This window comes from Podarcis raffonei, chromosome 5 (assembly GCF_027172205.1).
Source record: "Podarcis raffonei isolate rPodRaf1 chromosome 5, rPodRaf1.pri, whole genome shotgun sequence".
NCBI classification, from domain to species: Eukaryota; Metazoa; Chordata; class Lepidosauria; order Squamata; family Lacertidae; genus Podarcis; species Podarcis raffonei.
Genome location: NC_070606.1, coordinates 57,207,410 through 57,229,979, shown reverse-complemented (window position 1 = coordinate 57,229,979; position 22,570 = coordinate 57,207,410). Strand labels below are relative to the sequence as shown.

The window sequence follows — 22,570 nt, the reverse complement described above, 5'->3', positions numbered from 1 at the left end:
GAACAAGTAAATGAAACTGAAAGTGCAGAAATGATGGAGCAAGGTGCTGTCTTTGAAGAAAATGAAGGAGAAGCAGGAGATGTGCAGGAGTTAAAGGAGAGTTACAATATGAGGCCTGACATGATGATAAAAAAGGACAATAAAAATTGGATGTGGAAAGCCTGGTCTGAATGGGAGATTATAAATCTGCGGAAGGTGAAAGCTGGAGCCTTGGGGACATCTGGATCTGTAAGAAATTTGAAACAAGAGTTGGAGCCCCCCATAGGCTTTGCGTTCAAGTATGGAAGACTGGCTGGAAGCAACAAGGATTCTGCTGGGCCGGAGCCCCACCGAGACTTGGGGTTTAACATTAAGGACCATCAAAGAGACCGGCAGAAAGGAACTGAGAGAGATAAAAGGGCCTCGGACGTGAGGTCTCCAGGCTAAATAAATAACATAAAGACTGATGGACATTGGTTGGGGACTGGAACCGGGAAAAAGGGCGGGTGGAGGTTGGGAATCCAAAGGGTACATAAGGATAATTTGTTTTTTTTTTTTCATTTTTAATTAGTGGTAAGGAAATTGGGTAAATCGTGGAAGGGAAATTGTGGTCGACTTTAGGAAAAAGGTTTAAGAACAATTAATGAGGTATAAGTATTGATGTGTGTTTTTAATAAGGTAAAATTGGTTTCTTCTTTTTTAAATTAATTGAAAATAAGATTGTAAAAAATAAATGGAGGAAATGGAAAAAAGAAGCAAAGTAAAATAATGCTATGTTAGAATAAATGTATAAATTAAGGTAAAGAAATAAGTTAAGGACTTGCTGAACTGATGATTTGAATTGGAATACAAGAAGGGGAGGTGTGAGGAGGTCTGAGAAACAAGGTTAAGAATAATAAGTATGAATAATTTTATGTGTTTCTTTTCTATTTTTTCTTTTTTTGTTGTTTAATTTTGTTATGTATTTTTGTATTTTTCTTTTGTTTTGTTTATTTTTTGCTCTTGTTTAATTCTTGAAAATGCTAATAAATATTTAATAAAAAAAAAAAAAGAGATTCCTGTATTACAGGGAGTTGGACTAGACTCTCAGGGTCCCTTCCAACTCTACAATTATGATTCTATGATACAGCATGAGCACAGTTCTCTGCCATTTTAACAAGAATCACTGTTAACTTAGTAACTGGCTAGTAAGTCAAAGTTATCGGTGGATGCAAGTATTCTCCTATATTAGATGAATTTGGACAGGCCTTAATGTTGTCATAAATGCACAGGAAGATTTCATAAGCAATGGATATCCCAAATTCCCAAAGGGTGCCACAGATAATAAAGTGGCCACAATTGCTATGATGGTCTGATCTACCGTATTTTTCGCCCTATAGGACGCACTTTTCCCCTCCAAAAATGAAGGGGAAATGTGTGGGCGTCCTATGGGGCGAATGCAGGCTTTCGCTGAAGCCTGGAGAGCGAGAGGCGTCGGTGCGCACCGACACCTCTCGCTCTCCAGGCTCCAGGAAACTATCCGCAAGCCTTGCACGCCCGGGGGGGAGTTCCCCCGGGCGCACAAGGCTTGCAGGCGGCAGCCTGCAGCGCGGAGAACGGGGCACCCTCCGGAGGACGCCCCGTGCTTCGCGCAGGTGTCCGCAGCCTGCCGCCCAACACGCTGGGCGCCCTGAAGCAGGGCGCCCCTCGCGCCGGGCAGACATCGGCCAGCCCCACAAGCTCTGGGGACAGCGGGGAGGCGCAGCGCCGCCATCCCACTGTTCCCGACCTGGTTTTGGGGGGGAAATAAAGGGAAAAGAAATTTCCTTTATTTCCCCCCTAAAAAAGTAGGTGCGTCCTATGGGATGGAGCGTCCTATGGGACGAAAAATACGGTAATCATATTTATTGTGCTGTGCATGCATGATCTAGTAACATCCCTTCTCTACTCTTGACTCTATTTTGAGCCTTAAAAACCCTAGCTGTCTTTCACAGACATGAATAAAATCACTACACAATTCTTCTTAGCAAAAAATGCTGACTACATAATTCATTTATGAATATCACAACTCTAAACTGCCCTGTTATCATATAGCACATTAATAAGAGAATCTTTAAGCTAGTTAATTAAGCTTAATAATACTCTTGTGGGGCAGATAAGTTACTGTACTATTATTTTCATTCTGGTGGGGTGGGAAAAGAAAACATTAAACAGCTTAATCAGGTTCAATGAAAACATTAAACAGCTTAATCAGGTTCAATGAACAATGACAATCATCTGTCATCCTTCCAAATACTGTACCAATTACACTGTCCAACTTGGAACACGTTTCATGATTGTACCCATGGGACATCCCCTAGCATCAGCCTGACCATAGTCTGTGGTTAGAAAGCTGAGCTACCTGATCCACTGGAATAAAGCGGCATGACAATTCTTACATACATATTTTTAAATAGCAATGCTGCTACTATAGTTGTTATAAAAACTTACCAGGCTTAGGTATTTCCAAACCTCTCTCTCGGTAGAAATCATGCATTTGCTTTTTCTCTCCTAAAAAATGCAATACAAAATATTTGAGTTTGCTCCACATAGAAAATACAAGGCATAGATGTGTGCAGAAGCTGTGGCTCTCAGTATGTTATTGGGCTCCAACCCCCTCCGGCTCCAGCCAGGAAGGCGAACTATCAGGGATGTTGGGAGTTGTAGTTCAACAACAGCTGGAGAGCACAGGTTCCCCCAACCCCAGTATAGATATATTTTCTCAAACTAGTTGGTTAGAGATACAAAACATGCAAACTAAAGAAACCATCATTACCATTCAGCAGGATTTTCATACATTTATAGTATTGTGTCATCTAAAGATTCTTAAGTCAGCAAAAGGAGAGGAAAAGTCTTAGAAGCAGTTAAGATATATAAGGCAAAGGTAAAGGGACCCCTGACCGTTAGATCCAGTTGCAGACGACTCTGGGGTTGTGGCACTCATCTCGCTTTACTTGCCGAGGGAGTCAGCGTACAGCTTCGGGGTCATGTGGCCAGCATGACGAAGCCGCTTCTGGCGAACCAGAGGAGCGCACGGAAACGCCGTTTACCTTCCCGCCGGAGCGGTGCCTATTTATCTACTTGCACTTTGACGTGCTTTCGAACTGCTAGGTTGGCAGGAGCAGGGACCGAGCAACGGGAGCTCATCCCGTTGTGGGGATTCGAACCGCCGACCTTCTGATCGGCAAGCCCTAGGCTCTAGAATCAGACTCCTTTGTCCACCCACTGTTCACAATATTTAAAGCTCTTCTCTACAACCAAAATGCCTACAAACCTTATAAAATGAAAGCTGAGGATCTCAGATGGTTGTGTGACAAACTACATGGCGGGGTTCATGCTTCTGCAGTCACAGAAAACAGACACAGCCCTTATATCAAGAACCAAGGCAATTTAGGAATTATCTAATTTGCAGCTAACACATTCTCTGGTGAATATTATCTTTAATTTTTATAAATAGCACTAGTCTCAAAATAAAAGACTTACTTTCTTCCAAGCTGACAACTAATTTATACACTATGTCTTGCAACTGTCGATCCAGCCTGCGGAAGTAGAATAAAAAGATTAATTAAATTAGTGATTGAATATGGGTTGTGGTAGTGAACTGTTGAAGAGCCGCAGGAGAGGAACTAGAAGCTATTTTCAATGGCATACCTAGATTTGCAGGTTTCCCTATCTTGGGAAAGATTTGAGGTTCAAGCCAAAATATCTCAGTTACAAAAGCAACTTTACAACCATCTTTGAAGCAATGGCGCACTGGCGCACCAGAGGAAATAAGAAGTCTCAAACAACCCTTGTGTGGGAAAGTTTCAAGACCAGGGAGGCAAATCTTTTGGATATGCAAAACTTTTGTTGGTAAACAATAAAGGGAATTAAGAATTGTGTGAGGTGCTAGACCTTTTATGAGACAGCAACGTTTCCCTCCAGTGCATATAGCAAGTTACAAGTATTTTTCAAGTTCCAATAATATATTTTAGTCCAAAATAGAAATATCAGTGTTATCTGAAAACCATTGCTTCTTTTACATACACACACACAAAATATAGATAAACAATTATAATTAAAATATATTACCTGATATTATAAAGGGGTTGCGTCTGATGTACTACAATGTTGCATTTTGGGCATCTGTTACTGTAGTAAAAATGTCTTACTATGCAGCTTTTACAGACTGTAGAAGATAAATTTTGCAGTTACAGGCCTATAATGTAGTAGTACACAAGTTCCAAAGATAATACAGAATATATAGCATGTGTCACCTAAAATGCAGAGCAACTGTAGAAATAAAATGTGTGCGTGTGGAGGATAAAAACTTTTTCAATCGATTTCTGCCCTACTTTTCAATACAAAATTTCAAAGGCTTTCTAAAATCTTACTGAAAAAAAGTTATTAAGAATAAGTCTTGAATAGTGGTATGCAATATGTATTTACTTGATATCAATCTCTCCCTTTTCATACTGAAGGATCCACAACATGTTTACATAAAATAATACAATTTTTATTAAGGTTGACTCTAGGTCAGGCATAGGCAAACTCGGCCCTCCAGATGTTTTGGGACTACAATTCCCATCATCCCTGACCACTGATCCTGTTAGCTAGGGATGATGAGAGTTGTAGTCCCAAAACATCTGGAGGGCTGAGTTTGCCTATGCTTGTTCTAGCTGCTCCAACTCCCAATGCTACTCTGAGGTGGTATATAACCCTCCCCCTCAAATTACTGCAACTCTTCCCACTGTCTTTTATCCCTCTTACTTTCCCAGCTGCTGCAAACAGAACGGTCTGTTGCCTGGCTGGGCACTCCTTATTCCTTTCACTGTCAAAATGCATATCATCTCACAGTCCAAGAACCGAAAGGGAGGAGCCAGGTGCAGCAGCTGCACCTAAAGCAAGCTACTTTGAGGTAGAACATGTGCTTTCATGCAGAAAGCCCTGGGTTCAATCTTTTGCATCTATATTGTGTGTGTTTTTAGGATCAAATACCAGAGCATGTGAAACACCTCTACCAGAACTTAGAAAGCTGCTGTCAGGCAGAGTAGATAAACAAATACTCTGCCCCAATTAAAGGCAACTTCCTAGGTTCCTAACCAGCAGGCAATATGAAGACTCTGGGCTGGGCAAGTATGGAATAAATACAAGGAAAACTACTATTTCTTGGTCTGCACAGCAGTAACATCTGTGTGCGGTACCTCAGGCTTCAGCTGTCACCCAATGACTCCAGGGATTTTGGATTACAGAACCCACTCCAGATCTGCATCTGCATATGGTCATCTACAGCCTAGCCATGACAATCAGGTTAAGGAGCAGCAGAAGGTCAGGGCAGCTATTTAAGTAGAAGAAAATGTGCTAAGATCTATTTAGGAAGCTGAATATGAAAGGCAAATAAAGGAATGATTTATTTTAATTTATTTCAGAACATGATCATGGAGAATTTTGGGGTGGAGGGTAGTATAATCCAAGACATACTGTAGCTAGATTGTTTAGAATTTCCAGGACGCCTCTTAAAGGCATCCACCACCATGCAGTTACCACAATTAATACAACATTGTTTTACATTATCACCAAAATGTACTTAGGCTTGATATTTCTGCATAGATAACATCAAAGCTTCTGTTGAGTAAGAAATTAATATTAGTACTTACATGTATGAAGGCACTCTGTAATGGTTGTGGCATCTATGAAGTACCCTTTGCAGATAGAACACATTATATATGGTGTCAGCTCAGAGAGGTTAATCATGCGCTGCAAACGTGAAAAAAGGAGGGAAATAGCAATTTTAAAAGTTTTGCTTGTTACCAATACAAAGATGTATATTGTTTATTGTTTGATTAAAGCACAGCATTAGAAGTGAAGTGGGGATTTTCCTGAACACGGTCTTTTTAATTTTGTTGTGAACTGCTTTGGGAACCATTTAAGTGAAAGCATATGTAAACATATAGAATAAATAAAATTAAGAGCATAAGAAGAGCTTCCTGGAACAGGCCAATGGCCAATGGCTCATCTTGTCCCGTATCCTGTTATCACAGTGGCCAACCAGATGCTCATGGGAAACCTGCAAGCAGAACCTGAGCATCAGAACATTCTCCCTTCCTGCAGTTTCCAGCAACTGGTATTCAGAAACATTACTGTCTCTAGCCATGGGAGATGGTGAGGAATATTTCACTGGGGACACACAAAAGATGTCACATTGTGAGAAAACACAGAGCAAGCAAAACATATATAGGAAAGGGCCATAAACTCTGTGGTAGGTCATCTGCTTTGCATGCAGAAAATCACAGTTCAATCCTCGACATCTCTAAAAACTCTGAAGAGTTGCTGCCCGTCAGTGTGCACAATATTGAGCTAAGTGTACCAATGGTCTGACTTGGTATAAGGAAGCTTCCCTTGTTCCTGATCCCACCGTTCCCAAGGAACTCACAGGGGAAGATTAGGTAAGAGAAAGAAGCCCAAGGAAAGTCAAAGCTGAGCAAGCATCTGAATCTGAAATCCCTACCCAGCTCTCCAGCCACTGCACCACATTGGCTATATTTGGCACAGGGCATCATAGGAAACGGTGTTTACATATTTATATCCCCATCCTTTCATCAGTGAGTTCCAGGAAAAAGTATATGAGTTGCCTGCTCCCACTTTCATCTTCACAACAAGCCTGTGAGGTAGGCTAGGCTGATAGATGGTGATCGATCCAAGGCCACGCAACGAGCTTCCCAGCGGAGGGAGGATTGGAACCTGCTTCTTCTCCATCCTAGTCCGACGGAATCTCACCCCATGGTGTCTGCTTCACCCAAGGGTGCCCCTGTGCTCCCCCTTAAGCGCACTGCCTCTTGTTTTACCTCATCCTCATCTTCGCCTTCCTCCATCCCAAAACCCCCGAAGGGGTCCGTGGACCCCCCTCCTAGAGCTGCTGCTGCTGCTGCTTCCTCCACCTCTTCTTCCTCTTCCTCTTCTTCTTCCTCCTCCTCCTCCATCTCTTCGTTGCTGGACTCTGAGCGGCTTCCCGCTTCGAAGCGGGAGTTTTCCCCGGAGCAGCCCGGGGCTTCCAGACCCGCTATCGCTGCTTCATCGTCGACGTCCTCCTGCTCTCCCTCGCCCAGCCCCTCACCGGCCGCCTCCACCTCTTCGCTCATCGCCGCGCCTTTGAGGGAAACAAATGCACGGGCCGCTTCGACCGACAAGGAGCAACCGAGGAAGTGCCTGGGGGGCGGCGAGGGCGAACACAGTTCACACCCAAAGGAACTATTCCCGTCCTTTCTTTCCTATCTCTATGATTCTTCCCTAAACGTGACTACAGCTTCAAGGCGCGTGCGCAAAGTCCTATTGGCGCGCACGCTTCTAGGGCATCTGCCTCGTTCACATACAACCCCTATGTACTCTGGGAAACTGAGTTTTTTCTCTCTCTCGCAACGGTGAGCCAGTACTCAAGGTGGTTTTTTTTTACCTGTAAGCCGCCTTGAGTTCCAGTTACGGGAAAAGGCGGGGTACAAATAAATATATAACAACGACATCAATACAGCAGCACTTGGTCTTAAAACTGAATTTTGATTCCTATTGTAATAAAATACATAAAATGGTTTTCTTAAACTTAACGCTGGCTACTGCTTAATAGCAGTTTTGATTAGACAATTGAAATGGGTGCATAGTGAAATCATTCTGATGCCAGTGTTGGTGAAAGGGTCAGTATTTAGTGCTTGTACAACATCATTATTGTTACATATTTGACTTTTTGGTCACTCGCTACGAAAAATCTGCAATTTACAGAAGGGGATTATATAATATCCCGAGGTTCAGCTAAATAAATTTAAAAATAGCCAACACGTTGTTTAGAATTGGCTTTTAAGTGTGTGAGGATGCAGAAGACAGAAATACACCACCATTCGAGTTTCACAGAACTCTCTCAAAGACATCTCAGAATCCTGCTTACTGATGAGTTCACTGACAACTTAAAATGTGGTATACGACACACTTTTCACCTGTTATATAGGATATATACAACTGGAGAATCGACCCCTCTGTGCAAGCCGCATCCATAACCTCTCATTTCACAAACATGTAAACGGTCGCAGAATCATCGGGAGCATTACTTGCGCTAGCTAGTTCTCCTTTTATTTTACAGTATTTTATTTGAAATCATTTCCCTCCAGTGGAACAGGAAGTGCCGTAAAGCGCCGCCCTAATTGTCGCTAGCAGCCCTTGGCCTCACGGCTGGAGACCGTGCCCTCACTGTCGCAAAGCCGCGGGCTGCCTGAGTTGGAGGCGAGGCTGTCGGGTTCCATTATGGCGGCTCTGCCGGAGGAGCCGGCCGAAGCAGTCACAGTGAAGCCGGACCCCGACGCGGGAGCGCCGCCGGCGCCACCCCCTCCTCCTCCCGCTCTCCCTCAGTCGCCGGCAGCAGCAGCGGGAGCGACGGCGGCAGCGGGAGTCGCTGCCGCTCCCTCTGCCCCCTCGGCCGCCGCTCCTCTAGCGGAAGGGGGCGAGCCGTTGGCGGCAGGAGCCGACGCGAAGCCGCCGGTGGCGCCCAGCCCTGCGCCGCCCGCTTCGCAGCTGCCCACCGACCGGCAGACGCTGCTGGCTGTGCTGCAGTTCCTGAGGCGCAGCAACCTCCGCGAGTCCGAGGAGATCCTCCGCAGGGAAGCCCGGCTGCTCGCCGACGAGGTCGCGGCGGATCCCGGCTCCTCGGCGCCCGGAGTCCAGGCGTCCCATGGCGGGGAAGGGCAGGAGCCCGGCGGCGGCGCCCCCGGCTCTGGGGATGTGCTGCTCAGCTCGGTCACCTTTAGCCAGAGCGGGGCCACCATCTCTCCGGGCGCTGCCGCGGCGCCTCCCGCAGTGGCCTTGGGGCCACCTGGGAAAGGTGAGCGAGGGGGTCGCTCGCAGGAGGGACCTTTCATATTTGCACTGGCTGCTTTGTGACAGCTGAGGTCAAAATCCAGTTTTTAAATTCGCATGCTGTTCTACGTTGTGGTCACCTAGTGCTATTGCAGAGGATTCGTTCTGCGAATGGTAATGACTTGACCAATTTATCTGTTTAGGGAAGCTTTTAATGTTTGACAGACTATTGTATTTTAATATTTTGTTGGAAGCCGTTCAGAGGGGCTGGGGAAACCCATCCAGATGGGCAGGGTATAAATAAATTATTATTATTATTATTATTATTATTATTATTATTATTATATTGGAGTACATATTACTGTGCGGGAGGCAACGGAAGGCAGGAGTGCCTGGCATTCTCTGGTCCATGGGGTCATGAAGAGTCAGACACGACTAAACAACAACGACATATTACTGTATACATTAACTTTTTTTTGGTTAATCGGCTTGCTCTTTTGGGGCACACCTATAAAGCTGTTGTTTATATTTTTATTCTCCCAAGCAATCAAAGTTAAAGTCTACAATAAAACTAGATTTAAAACCAAGCTGTTGTTTATATTTTTATTCTCCCAAGCAATCAAAGTTAAAGTCTACAATAAAACTAGATTTAAAACCACACATAATACAGAAGGAATACAAAGTGTAGGCTACAGCTTCAGTTTCAAAATAACTAGGTGAGAGACTTAGTTATCACCTTTTATAACTACATTTTGGGAAGTAGTATAATAGGAGGAATTGACACCACTAATAGAATATTCTGTAGAGCAGAACTCCCATCAGCCTTAACTAGCATGACCAATGGCATGGGATGATAGGAGTTGTAGGTAAGGGGCTATACTGACTGCATAACCTGCTTATGAATGATATTTGATCCTGGATTGTAATAGTACAATTGAGCTTAGGGTATGATTGAATGATGTCAATTTTTCATGTAAACATTTAGTTGAAAAGAAATTTGTTGCAGCATGTTTCTTAGTCATTTTCTCCGTGTCATTACTTATTAAAAGTGATAAAAATAGCACTGTTGCTGTACATGAAAATTTATGCAGCAGTATAAAGGGGAAAGAGGTTATTGTCTCAAGAAGCTTACACAGTTTAGAGCTGAAATAGTTACACAGAGTGCAAACATTGATTTACCCTTTATATGTTAATGCCTTGCAGTTGGAGTCTTTGTGGAAGATCAGCCAGATGTAAGTGCAGTACTGTCTGCCTACAATCAGCAAGGAGACCCAGCGCTTTATGAAGAGTACTATAGTGGACTGAAACACTTCATTGAATGTGCTCTGGACTGTCATCGAGCTGAGTTATCGCAGCTTTTTTATCCTCTCTTTGTACATATGTACTTGGAGCTAGTCTACAATGGGCATGAAAATGAAGCAAAGTCCTTCTTTGAAAAGTAATACCATTTTGTTCATTTAGTCTCCATTTTCATGTCCTCACTATTAGCTAGATAAATCTATAAATTTGTTGGTTTCAGATGTTCACAGTTAAAGTGTGTGAACTGGAAGTAGAGTCTGTAACATTTACACTAAGGCAGGCATCCAGAGGAGGAACAAAATAATCCTAAAATGCTGAAAGATTTTTAAGCCCCTCTCCTGGCAGTTAGGTCTTTCCTGCAAGTGTGGGCTACTGGATCCCTGCAACCACAAAATGTATGCAGTATTTTAGGAGGATATTTATAGATGCCATATAACACGACTTAAGACATTCCCAGTTATTACATAGATTATTGCATTCCAATGACTAATTATTATTCTTATGAGGCAGCTTTTGTTTATGTGTGTGCTAATTTGTTTAATTATGAGGTTAAATGCCAGTTCTAGTGATGTCTGTAAAGTTCTGAAACTTCTAGGCCTGAACCATTTGATAACATTGCTCATTTCAAAGACTTAAGGGAGTTGAACCAATGAAATACTCTGCATTGTCTCCTGTTATGGGCAGCAAGCGAATACATACATGGCCTCTTCAGAGGAAATTTACCTGTGCCCAAGGCTGGAAAATCCTAGGTATTTGGTACTTGAATTCCTAAACATTTATGTGGTTACTTAGGAATCTGAAATGTTTTTTCCAGCCTTGTGCATTCTGGTTTTATGAGCTAATACAAAAGGTTGCTGCTTGTAAAAGCTAGCTATTTCTCACAGCACCTGTGCTTCTGTGCTTTAGAATTGTGGCTTTCTTCTGGTATAATGAACTATGTAGTAAGGGTTTACTTTGAAAGTCAAGTAGTTTATTAAATTACTGCTATTTCAAGATGTTCTGCTAGACTGACTGCACCAGCAATTGATTGAGAAAGATCTGGGACATTAAGGGTGACGTAGAATGATGTCCGCTTGCTTGTGCAACAGGACTTAGTTTTTCTTCTCCTCAGCCTCCAGAGCAGATTTTGGAGGGGGGGGGAGAGAGACAGGCAGAGGTAGACGAGGAAGAAGCACCCGCTTGCACTATGCTGGATCTTACCCTTAGATAATGAAAGAAATTACGAGATAAAAGCAGTTATGGGAGTGAAAAATTCAATTGAAATGAATTTTTTAACATAACTGAACTATTGATAAAATATAATTTTTAGATACATTAAATATAAGATGGTGATAGTACATAGATTTCACGTGTGAATATAGAAAAATAAAAAATGTGTTCTGCTGAAGATCACAGAACTTAAGTTGTTTAGACAGTTGTCCCCCTACACATCTTTTGTGTGATTCTAACCTTTTTCTAGGTTTCATGGAGATCAGGAGTGTTATTATCAAGATGACTTGCGTGTACTATCAAGTTTAACCAAAAAAGAGCACATGAGAGGGAATGAGACAATGCTGGATTTTCGAACAAGCAAGTTTGTGCTGCGAATTTCCCGCGATTCTTATCAGCTATTGAAGAGACACCTTCAGGAAAAACAGAACAATCAGATCTGGAATATTGTTCAGGAACATCTTTACATTGATATCTTTGATGGAATGCCTCGCAGTAAACAACAGATTGATGCTATGGTGGGAAGTTTGGCAGGAGAGGCAAAACGGGAGGCTAATAAAGCAAAGGTATGAGGTTGATAAATACGTAACATCATGAACATTTTGTTAGGGATGTATAGGTTGTCAGTTCTATGAGAGTTCTTGGCTTCTTTAGATCTGCAGTTGGATAATAGAGTATGCTTCTGGATAAGGAAGAATTAGCTAAGCACTCTTACTTATCATTACTCCTGACTGCAGCTCCTTGTGCTAAATTGAATGTTGTTCTGGATAGATCTCCAATTTTCCAGAGCAGTTAAACTTTATGTGCCCCTTACTTGCCAAAATGGCAAGTATCTCTCTGACCATTGTCTTGGCATTAGGAATGACTTACATATGTTCTGCCTTTGTTCAATATATGATACAGAAAGGCTAAGGAGTTACATTTGTCACTGACATCTGTGACAGATTATTGGTCCAGTTTACATGTCATTTTAAAGCACAGTTAAAACTTAACTGTTGTTCCCACCCCTCACCCGCCAGTTACTTGAAAATTGCTGAGAATTTTGGTGGACCACTCTTTGTAGAGATGTATGTCTTAAATGAAAGCTGTTGTGGTCCACAGAGAAACATTCATATTTTTAAAAGTAATTACATTGATCTAATAAAACTTATTATTCTGCTCTACCAGTTCTCTGTTTCTTTAACTTTTCTTTTTTTAATTACATGACTCTTTTCTTCTTTTGACTTATAGGTCTTTTTTGGCTTATTAAAAGAACCAGAAATTGAGTTGCCTTTGGATGATGAAGATGAAGAGGGGGAAAATGAGGAGGGCAAGCCAAAGAAGAAGAAGCCAAAAAAAGACAGCATGGGATCAAAAAGTAAAAAGCAAGATCCAAATGCTCCTCCACAGACTAGGTAATGCTGAAAGTAGAAACGTCTCAGTTCATTTTCCATCTTGCTTTAGTCTGCACCAGTTCAGACTGAAGTGGGCAGCTGACATCGCTGAATAGAAAACTAGATATCACAGAAAAGGTCTCTACCTCAGTCTTTTACCTGACATCTAGCTTTGTGTATGGAAGGTTGGCTTTTTTCCCTTCTGCATGGAGGAACATTCAGTCATGTGAGCCCTCATGCACTCTGATGTGATACAGAGCAAAGGAAAATTTACCATCTAGGAACTAGACTATAGTCAATATTTTGATAAGCATTTTCTCAGTTAATTTGCTTCTTAAAAATGTTTTGGAGGTTCTAGTTCTATTAGGACAGGGGTCAGCAAACTTTTTCAGCAGGGGGCCAGTCCACTGTCCCTCATGCCTTGTGGGGGGTCGGACTATATTTTTTTTGGGGGGGGAATGAACAAATTCCCATGTCCCACAAATAACCCAGAGATGCATTTTAAATAAAAGCACACATTCTACTCATGTAAAAACACGCTGATTCCCAGACTGTCCGAGGGCCAGATTTAGAAGGTGATTGGGCCGGATCCAGCCCCTGGGCCTTAGTTTGCCTACCCATGTATTAGGAGATGCATTGCACTGATGTAAAAAGCTTGTATCATTTGAAGGAAAACCTTCCTCTATGAATATGGAGGTGTTCGTAAAAGTAACTTCCCTTATATTGTAAAAGAATTGGTAGAGTTATGATTTTCCTAATTTTGTCATCTTTTAGTTAATACTACCCAAGGAGCTTGTTTCTGGGTTCTTTCCTCCCCAGACATTCAAAAATTGAGTTCTTTTTTGGCCTCTGTTCAGTGTGCAGGTGTGATTTCCTGGCATCAATGAATCTTTTGTTTCGTTTTTGGTTTTAAGTATGTTCTTCTGTATGCAGAATCCCACTTCCTGAGCTAAAGGATTCAGATAAGTTGGACAAAATAATGAATATGAAAGAAGCCACTAAACGTGTACGTCTTGGTCCAGACTGCCTGCCTTCCATTTGTTTCTACACATTCCTTAATGCATACCAGGTCAGTTGTGGGATTGGTAGTGATACCAAAGTATGACATTAGGCAGAGGGCAACTGGAGGTGGCTTTGCCAAAAGGGCCTCAACCAAATGGGGGAGGCCTCGTGGGCTTAATTCTCCACTCCTTGTCTATAGTAGTGGCTCCCTAGTTTCAGAACGTTCTCTCCCTGCCCTACCTGCAGATGTTGAGGGTTAAACTTGGCATGCAAAACATATGCTGTATAATCCAGCCCTTCCCAGATACCTGTTCTATCAAATCTTGGCACAGTTTAAAAAATGGATTGTGCCCAGACTTTGCATGAGTGGGATGCTGCTTGCACAGGGTGGGTTTTCATCCTCTCTCCTCTGGCAGGACAGCTGTGGAACTAAGTGTTGTGGGCTGCAATGGGAGATGGAATCATAGGAAATTGGACAGAGACCACTTGCCTAATGCGGAGCCGGAAGGCCACTCGTTGTAGTCAGGATACAACACATAGTTAATACCAAAAATGTGGAAGTGCCTTGTGCAGGCTGCTTAAATAATAGGGGGCTGCAAATCTTTTACTTTTAATGATGGCTTGTGGTTGCCCCACATGAAGCAAGATTCCTTCCCTTCTCTGCTTTTCACTTATTGAACAAAACATGGGCAGGAAGGCTTTGTCTTACTTCAGGTTGGGAGGCAGAGATGGACAGCAAGGGAGTCTCACTATTTCGAGTGTCTCCAAATCCTGGTGTAAAGTGGAAAATTAACCTCTTCCCCTTCTCTCAAGTCCTCTGCATTTGCCAGAGCACTCAGGAGGGTTGGGTAAATGGTGACTACAAAAAATCAGTGCCAACCAAAAGTTGGATCCTTTCTTTAAAAACAAAAAACTTCTGCCCAGGTTTAGCAACATTTGCTTTACATTTTTTTAAAAAATGGCTATACAGTATAGTTAATTTTGTAATATGGTAATTCTCACCTCTGTGTTCAAAACTAATGGTAGATGGCCAATTCTCGGGGAACAACACTGTGTGGTGATTACATTCTCAGCCCATATATAAAACTTGGTGATTTTTGCATGAACAGGGCCTTACAGCAGTGGACATTACAGATGACTCTAGCATGATCGTTGGAGGCTTTGCTGACTCCACTGTCAGAGTGTGGTCTGTGACACCCAAAAAGCTACGCAGTGTGAAATCAGCAGCAGGTAATCAGAATGAACTCTCTCCTAATTTACACACTAACTGTTCTGATAGAGGATCACATGGAGGAAAGTTGCTCAGTTTAAATCCTTCCATTGGAATAGCAATCCTGAGCTAATGAAATGAAATTATTTTGACTTAATGCGTCACAGCTTTAGCATTCATATTATTTAACTGCTGACAATAGAACCTAGCCAAATTAATACAAATTGTTTTTGCTTATAACTACTGACATCAGGGGAAAAACTACATAAGGATCAATACTCTATTTAGGGAAGATGTTGTGATACTTTGCAAATGAGACAATGTTTTGTGTTATTGTACTTCCTTATTGTAGAGTACTGTGTTTTTGCTAAGGACGATATGCTAATGCAGAGATTTTAAAAATCAAGTGGTTCCAGGAATGGAGCAGAAAATACAATTGAAAGTGTTCAGGCTTGTCAGCCTAGCAAAATGGTTGCCAGTGGTACTCTGGTATACGCACCACAGATTTCAGATTTCAGTGAAGGCCTTTCCCAACCAGATGCCCATCAGATATTTGGGACTGCAGCTTGCTTCAGGCATAGCCAGCACATCTCTGTTGGCTGGAACTGATGGAAGTTATAGACAAACACATTTTGAGGGCATCATGGTCTATATCATTGAAATTGACAGAAAATCATGATTTAGGCCATGGTGGTATTCTGCTACAATCAAAAAGGCATTTGCACTTTGGCAAGCACTACTAGCGATCTACATGAAGATAAACTTTAGGGTTTTTCTTTTCAGATCTCAGTCTCATAGATAAAGAATCAGATGATGTTTTAGAAAGGATCATGGATGAGAGAACAGCAAGTGAGTTGAAGATTTTATATGGTCACAGTGGACCTGTCTATGGTACCAGCTTCAGTCCTGATAGGTAAAACAATAGTTATTTGTGGGGGGATCTCTTAATACAGTATTCTTTAAGCAGAGCATCCACAGTTACAAAAAGTATTTTTCTGGTGACTTTTGTACAATTTGAGCCTACCACCTCAGGATAGATGAATGAGACCTGATCCCATGGACTATGTAATTTATGTTGAGCATCAGAAGGAACCTCATGAGCTAGAAGCCTCAAACTGCTACAGGCAGTGGCCATTTTAGGCATGTCCAGTTGACATGTTATTGCCGACATATGAGTCCTTTTGGACCTGGAAGAGAACGGAACGAGAGGTGTGGCATGCTTATGCACACTCAACCAAAGCATGCAGAGGCCAGGAACAGAACCCCCACATGAAATGTTCCGTCTGTACTAGCATATTTTTAATCTGAAGGTCCCATCCTTCAGCTGAGCTATGTACAATATCAAAAAGCTTAGAGTTGAAACAGTACTGCACATTTGTTGTTTACAAAAGTGCAGTGGGTTAAGCCAATGTTCACTTAATATCTATGAATCTCAAACCCACCTCTAGCTATAGTCTCTGAAATGTTTTTGTGTATTGGACAATGAAATATATACCTGTCAAAATAATGGTTTTATTTCTTTAAAGCATGATCAAGCTTTCTTAGATGCAGGAGGTTTTTCACATATTTTAAACTAGTAAATTATACATGGGGCAATAGATCTTCACATGCACATGAATAGATGAGTGTTCTATATTTCATATTATATCACTGCTTTAAAAATATTGTATGGAAAACATGAATATGAAATAACTTCTAAGAAACAAAGGGGATTGCATTCTGAGGAGCATGTTTCAAAGTGGGCAGCATCCCATGTTGCGTGAGTGGACTTAAGCTCGTGTAATTGGGCTTCAGCTACCTTACCTTTCCCTCCAAAACCCCTCCATCATCTCTGGACAATCCTGTAATTCTCCAGAGCAGTTTGAGGGTGTGTGGAGGGTGGGGGCTATAGGCAATGTTGGATACAACCTAGTAGTTTATAATTTTGAGGTTATATTGTTAAATTTTAATTCTTAAAAACAAATCAGGCGTCAGCCAAGCATCTAACAGTGTGATGGCTAAGAGGATGTAAACATAAGAATTCCTTAGTTCCTGTGTCATCTCAGCTGTGATCTTAATTCTTTTAGCTTCTTAAATGCAAAATGGGGATAATACTCTCCTGAAGTGTATTAAAAGCTTTGATGTCTTGAAATGTGTTATTGAGAGGTTTAACATTGAGTATAGCTTCAAAAATACCTTTTCTGATTTCTTTTTTCTGTCAGGAACTACTTGCTATCATCTTCAGAGGATGGCACTATCAGACTGTGGAGCCTTTTAACCTTTTCTTGTCTAGTCGGATACAAAGGACACAACTACCCTATATGGGATACACAGTTCTCTCCCTATGGATATTACTTTATATCTGGAGGTCATGACAGAGTGGCTCGGTAAGAGTCATCATGAGTTTCCCATCTCAATGTAAATCTGCAGTTCTGTCTTGTCAGTTGGTGATATCTCCTTGTTGCTGTCTGCTATATTTTAGGGCAAGGGTAGGGAACATCTAACCAAAAGGCCAATCTTGGCCTGCAAGGTCCTTTCCCCCAAACGACACCCACTTGTACCTCAACAGATATCACTGGGTGATGTCAGCTGATGAAGGGGGGGGGGCAGGGTTCAATCCTGCAAGGATCTATTTTGCCACTGTGTTCCTTGTGGAGAACATGCTGGTGAAGTAGACTCCTTCAGCTAGCAGGACTGAACTCTCTGCTTATCAGCTGGTGAATGGAGAGTTCAGTCCATATAGTTGTTGCTTTGCCAGTATGTTCCCAGTGGAATGGCACTGGTGAAGGAGACCACTCCCCCTGCCTCAGATTAACTTTGATAGGTGAATCCACCTATCAGTCACCTGACATTAGATGATTGATAGGTGGATGGCCCCACCCACCTGCCAAAGTTAACTTATTTTGTATATGGTATACGACCCTTATATAAGACGACCCCTACTTTTTTCAACCCAAAATTAAGACATCAGGTTTTCGGGAGGACAAAACGCAAAAAAACACACCCCATTGCAGGTCTGGCCTGCTGTGTCAAAAAGGTACCTCATCCCTGTTCTAGGATATATCCTCTAAGAAACTTGACTAAAATTAGTACTAATTGCCATTTAGATTTTTTTATACTAGAGGGAGAATTAAATTTGCCCCCCACCCCCCGTCTCTCGACTCCTCAGCTTAGTTTCGAGGTACTTGTGAAGCACACATTCCCTTGCCGTCAGAACATCAGCAGTCTTGTTATGTATTTCCTGTTTCACATTTTTGAAATGTCCTTTGTACTGGTTTAAGCTTATGGGCAACGGATCACTACCAGCCTTTGCGAATCTTTGCTGGCCATCTTGCTGATGTCACATCGACGCGTTTTCACCCAAACTCCAACTACGTTGCTACAGGCTCAGCAGATAGGACTGTGCGGCTGTGGGATGTCCTGAATGGGAATTGTGTCAGAATTTTCACAGGACATAAGGTAAATTAATGTGAGATTAACACTGAAATACATTAGTTGCACAAAAATGGTAACAGAAGATGGCTGAAACCTTTGCACACAGTACTAGAAATTAGTTAAAAACTGACCTTTGCTCAAAGTTTCCTTTTGAATAGATACTGTTTCTCCATAGGACCACAACCTATCTTTTAACTTCCCACTGGGAAATAAGAGGTCACCTCAGAAGAGGTGGTGCAGAGTGCTCTGAAATGACATTATTTATTTGAAGGGTGCTTGCTAAGTAAAACAAGGCATACTGTTGACGGTTTTGTTTTAGGATTTTATATATAGGATTTTCTGTAGCTTTGAATTGTTATCATTTCTAGTGTAATTTACCTCGAGGCTTCTTGTAGAAGGTGATGCATAAGTGTCGTTGTTAATAGGCTTATTTTTGTTCCAGGGACCAGTTCATTCATTGGCATTTTCTCCTAACGGAAGATTCTTGGCAACTGGAGCAACAGATGGAAGAGTGCTTTTGTGGGATATTGGGCATGGTTTGATGGTTGGAGAATTAAAAGGACACACAGACACAATCTACACACTCAGATTCAGTAGAGATGGAGAGATCTTAGCATCAGGTATTGAAGTCAATTTTGCTATATTTAGTGGAACAATACTATCATCTGGAATCATAGACTTGTCTCTATTTTGACAGCTCAGTCTTCCATTTAGTGAGCAATTGTTAATGCATATTCATTTAACACCTTAATTTGTTAGCATTGTCTATTAACTAGAAAAACTGAACCTAAAGGACAAGATGGTGCCACACCCAACTTTCCATGTATAGCAGCAGACATGCCTGGCAAATGGTGAGGGGAGGTATCTTGTACTGCACCTGTGGGAAGCCAGATAGCTTGGGGGCTGCAGGAGAGGCCACATGGCGCACAACTTTGTCCATAAACACACTGCTTCTACACTGCACCCCCCCAGCATCCACCACCTGAGGCTAATAGGCCAGCCCTGACCTTCCTTTTATGCAATTATATACCTTTTGAAGCAAAGCTACTATTTATGTATTTACCAAAGTGGGCATGCTAAATTCGGGCAGGCTTTGCAGAATACTTTAAATATTTTCCCCCTCAGAATTTGGCTTTTTTTTTTTAACCTATTATGAACAAGGTGTGGGTCTTTTTGAAAAAGTAAATGGGTTTAGAAGTTTTGCCTTCCTGCTTATTCATGCTCCCCCACTGTAATTTTATTAGCATCAGCCCCCAATCTATCCAGTGAAGCGATTTCAAACTATATAATACAAATATAACTGAATTATAATTCCATTTATTTTTTACTATTACGAGGGTTTCAGCTTGTATCTTTTAAACTATAAATTGTGAGAGTGGGACCTGCATTTTCTGTCCTGTTACCAGAATTTTAGAAACATTGGGTCATATTCTACAGAGTCCATGCATGAGTGAAATGGGTTCCGACTCATGCATTAGGACTTTCTCTCCTCCCTGCAAGCAGGTTGAAGGATCTTTGAAAAGGCTTTATCTTTGAAAGGCTATTAACTACTACAGAGTACTTAGCAGTGAATGTAAGAAGTGATTAGTAGTTTTGTAGATCCTCAGCTTGACGAATGGGTTGTGGTGTATAGCGGAAGTTTTTTCTTTATATTCAGAATTAAATGTTATGTCCTGTTAAATTAGAAGAGTTGTTTTCATTTTTCCTAGGTTCAATGGATAACACGGTAAAGCTATGGGATGCTGTGAAAGCCTTTGAGGACTTAGAAACAGATGATTTTACCACAGCCACTGGACATATAAACCTGCCTGAAAGCTCTCAAGACTTGCTGTTGGGTACATACATGTCCAAATCAACTCCTGTCACACATCTTCATTTTACCCGCAGAAATTTGCTTCTTGCTGCTGGGGCATACAGTCCTCAGTGAACCACCAAACTATAAGACTTGATTGTACAAGTCTCATGTATATCTTAGAATAACTTGAATTAATGAAGACCACAATGTACATATTATACAAATGAACTGAACTTGTCTGCCAGAACAAATGGTGCAAACTGATGATGATTCAAGCCAGACCTTCAGAAACTGCTATTTTAAACTCCACCCCAACCCCAGTGTTAGTGCTGAGACATTGACATCATAAAAATAGGGGAAGAAACATATAATGTGGTATGGCTTTTTAAAAGAAGTAAACAGTATGTGGGAATACCTTGCTTAACCTTGTCCACAAATTGACAACAGGCACTACAAAACTGTAGTGCCAGTTGCATAAAGCAAAGTTGTTTGAACAACAATTTAAAAGCACTTAGTTTGGCATTAACACAGGTTTAATCAGTACCCAAAATTTTCTTTCGGAGTAAGGCTTGTTCATATAAGTTCTTCAAGAGTGGAATTTGTCTCTATGGAGCTGTTACTTCTTTATAAAGCTGTGAAGAGACCTAAGTAGTTATCTGACTTATGTGAGTAACCTAGTTTCTTCAAAGCTAAAAAGCACAAATTGAACAAGATTGAACATTTCTAAAACTTAAATTACCAGTAAGCGGCATTTTAGGAAACGCAAACAATACTTGAAACCTTTAAAACTGAATTTTCGCGTTCCTAACTATTTTGGATACAAAAAGTATACCAACCATCCCCCCACAATAATCTTGATTCACCCCCCTTAAGTATTTGCCGGGGGGGAAATACTTTTTGAGCCCTTTCTATAATGACAAAAATTGTGAAAAATTGTGCCACAGCTATACACAATTTGTTGAAAACTAGTATGGATCCATTAGTTTAAAAACATACTGCCATGGTTTTGCATTATGTACAGTTTTATACTTTTGATATTTTATAATAAAATCTATTTTGTGCCTGTCTTTCAGTTTCATTTGCTCACAAGGGCCTTGTTTTTACCTGTCTGAACCTATATTCTATAGTTCCAGCAAAAGCAGCCCTTGTACTACAAGCTTTTATCTTCAAAGACAAAGCAAATGAGAGAATCATGATTTTAAAGAAAAAAATGTGAGGCTGCTAAATACTTCTTGTGGAAGATTTCCACTTACATAATTCCAGAAATGGTGTAATGCTTTGTCAAGTTTACAACTGGATTTTTAAAAGGGTTGTATGTATAGGAATCAGTGTTTCAGGGAAGCCAGTTAGTCACATCTTTAAAATGGGGGTGGGGAACCACAGGCCTGAAAGCCAAATGGACCTCTCTGCTTGGCCTTTGCAAGGCTTTTCAGGCCACAAGCCTACCCCAGCCATATTCTAGTGGCTGTGCTTTGTACTCTTGAACAATGATAATGGCTCTTTTGATTCCCTGGATGGAGGCTAGAGGGATGTGTGTAGAAATTAGCAAACTGTACAAAAGTAAAAATTGCATTCTTTGACCCTGCTCACTACTAGCCTCTAGGTGACTGATTAGAACATTTGTCCATCAGAAGGGGCCTGCAGGTCACTGGAAGTACCGTATTTTTCCCTCTATAAGACACACTTTTTCCCTCCTAAAAAGGGAAAATGTGTGTGCGTCTTATGGAGCGAATGCAGGCTGCGTGGCTAAGCGAGAAGCCAGAACAGGGAGAGGGAGCGCTGTGTAGTGCTCCGTCTCGCTATTCTAGCTTCAGGGTTAGCTGCGCAAAGCCTCCCTAGGGCATCGGGGTGTCTTCATCCCGCTGCCCTCCGGAGGCTTCGTGGGCTGTCCCAGAAGCCTCCACAGGACATGGGGATGAAGGCACCCCGCTGCCCTGGGGAGGCTTCGCACGAAGCTAGAACAGCTAGAGGGAGCACTACGCAGCGCTCTCTCTAGCTATTCTGGCTTTTGGATAGCCCTGCGGAGGCTTCGCGCAAAGCTATCCCGGCTATCCCAGAAGCTAGAACAGCAAGAGGCTATCCCAGAAGCCAGATCCCTCTTGCTGTTCTGGCTTCTGGGGTTCAGAATTTTTTTTTCTTGTCCCCCCCCCCCAAACTAGGTGTGTCCTATCGTCTGGTGCGTCCTATAGAGCGAAAAATACGGTACATCATCTGGGATGAAATGTATATGCAGCATCATAAAGGATGTTTCCTAAGAAGCAAACTGCAGAAAGTGGAGGAATTTAGGCCTGGTTTGAGTCTCAACACTAAATTATGTTTTTGCATTACATAAATAAGCAAGCCATCTCCGGCAGGACTGCAAGATTAGACGCTTCCCTTTCTACTTTCAATTTAATTACAGGTACTGTTACATTTGAAGCCTAAACAGTAGTTAATCTTTGCTATGGATTGGTGAAA

At 41.8% G+C, this 22,570-nt stretch overlaps 2 protein-coding genes and 2 long non-coding RNA genes across 6 annotated transcripts in view; 1 reads left to right on the top strand and 3 right to left on the bottom strand.

The window, feature by feature from the left end:
• PCGF6 (polycomb group ring finger 6) overlaps positions 1-7,282 on the bottom strand; it is a 34,053-nt gene extending 26,771 nt beyond the window's left edge. For all 3 annotated transcript variants that reach the window (XR_008330627.1, XR_008330628.1, XM_053389318.1), the window contains exons 1-5: positions 6,822-7,282; positions 5,634-5,733; positions 4,069-4,165; positions 3,481-3,536; positions 2,449-2,508 (exon numbers count right to left, since the gene is read on the bottom strand). Coding sequence is in view for 1 of the 3 variants with exons in the window: in XM_053389318.1 (XP_053245293.1) it covers positions 2,449-2,508; positions 3,481-3,536; positions 4,069-4,165; positions 5,634-5,733; positions 6,822-7,115 (607 nt within the window). In the remaining 2 variants the exon portion in view is untranslated. The remainder of the gene's footprint in view (positions 1-2,448; positions 2,509-3,480; positions 3,537-4,068; positions 4,166-5,633; positions 5,734-6,821) is intronic.
• LOC128414279 (uncharacterized) overlaps positions 1-22,570 on the bottom strand; it is a 137,558-nt gene that overhangs the window by 41,926 nt on the left and 73,062 nt on the right. The window lies entirely within an intron of this gene.
• Positions 8,214-20,620, top strand: TAF5 (TATA-box binding protein associated factor 5). The gene is made up of 11 exons (XM_053389313.1): positions 8,214-8,836; positions 10,015-10,249; positions 11,570-11,885; positions 12,550-12,713; positions 13,626-13,761; positions 14,804-14,924; positions 15,688-15,817; positions 17,106-17,270; positions 18,165-18,342; positions 18,761-18,938; positions 20,028-20,620. Exons 1-11 carry the CDS (start codon positions 8,263-8,265, stop codon positions 20,243-20,245), a joined length of 2,415 nt encoding a protein of 804 aa, XP_053245288.1. The 5' UTR covers positions 8,214-8,262; the 3' UTR covers positions 20,246-20,620.
• LOC128414277 (uncharacterized) lies at positions 16,403-16,888 on the bottom strand. The gene is made up of 2 exons (XR_008330629.1): positions 16,703-16,888; positions 16,403-16,672 (listed from the first exon to the last, which is right to left on the bottom strand). It is a non-coding gene; the product is annotated as an uncharacterized LOC128414277 (long non-coding RNA).

Excerpts from the sequence above, each read along its gene's own strand:
- TAF5 (XM_053389313.1), top strand. The coding sequence starts at position 8,263 with ATGGCGGCTCTGCCGGAGGAGCCGGCCGAAGCAGTCACAGTGAAGCCG. Across the intron at positions 10,250-11,569 it reads GCAAAGTCCTTCTTTGAAAA|GTTTCATGGAGATCAGGAGT; the intron begins GTAATACCATTT and ends ACCTTTTTCTAG. Across the intron at positions 11,886-12,549 it reads GGGAGGCTAATAAAGCAAAG|GTCTTTTTTGGCTTATTAAA; the intron begins GTATGAGGTTGA and ends TTTGACTTATAG.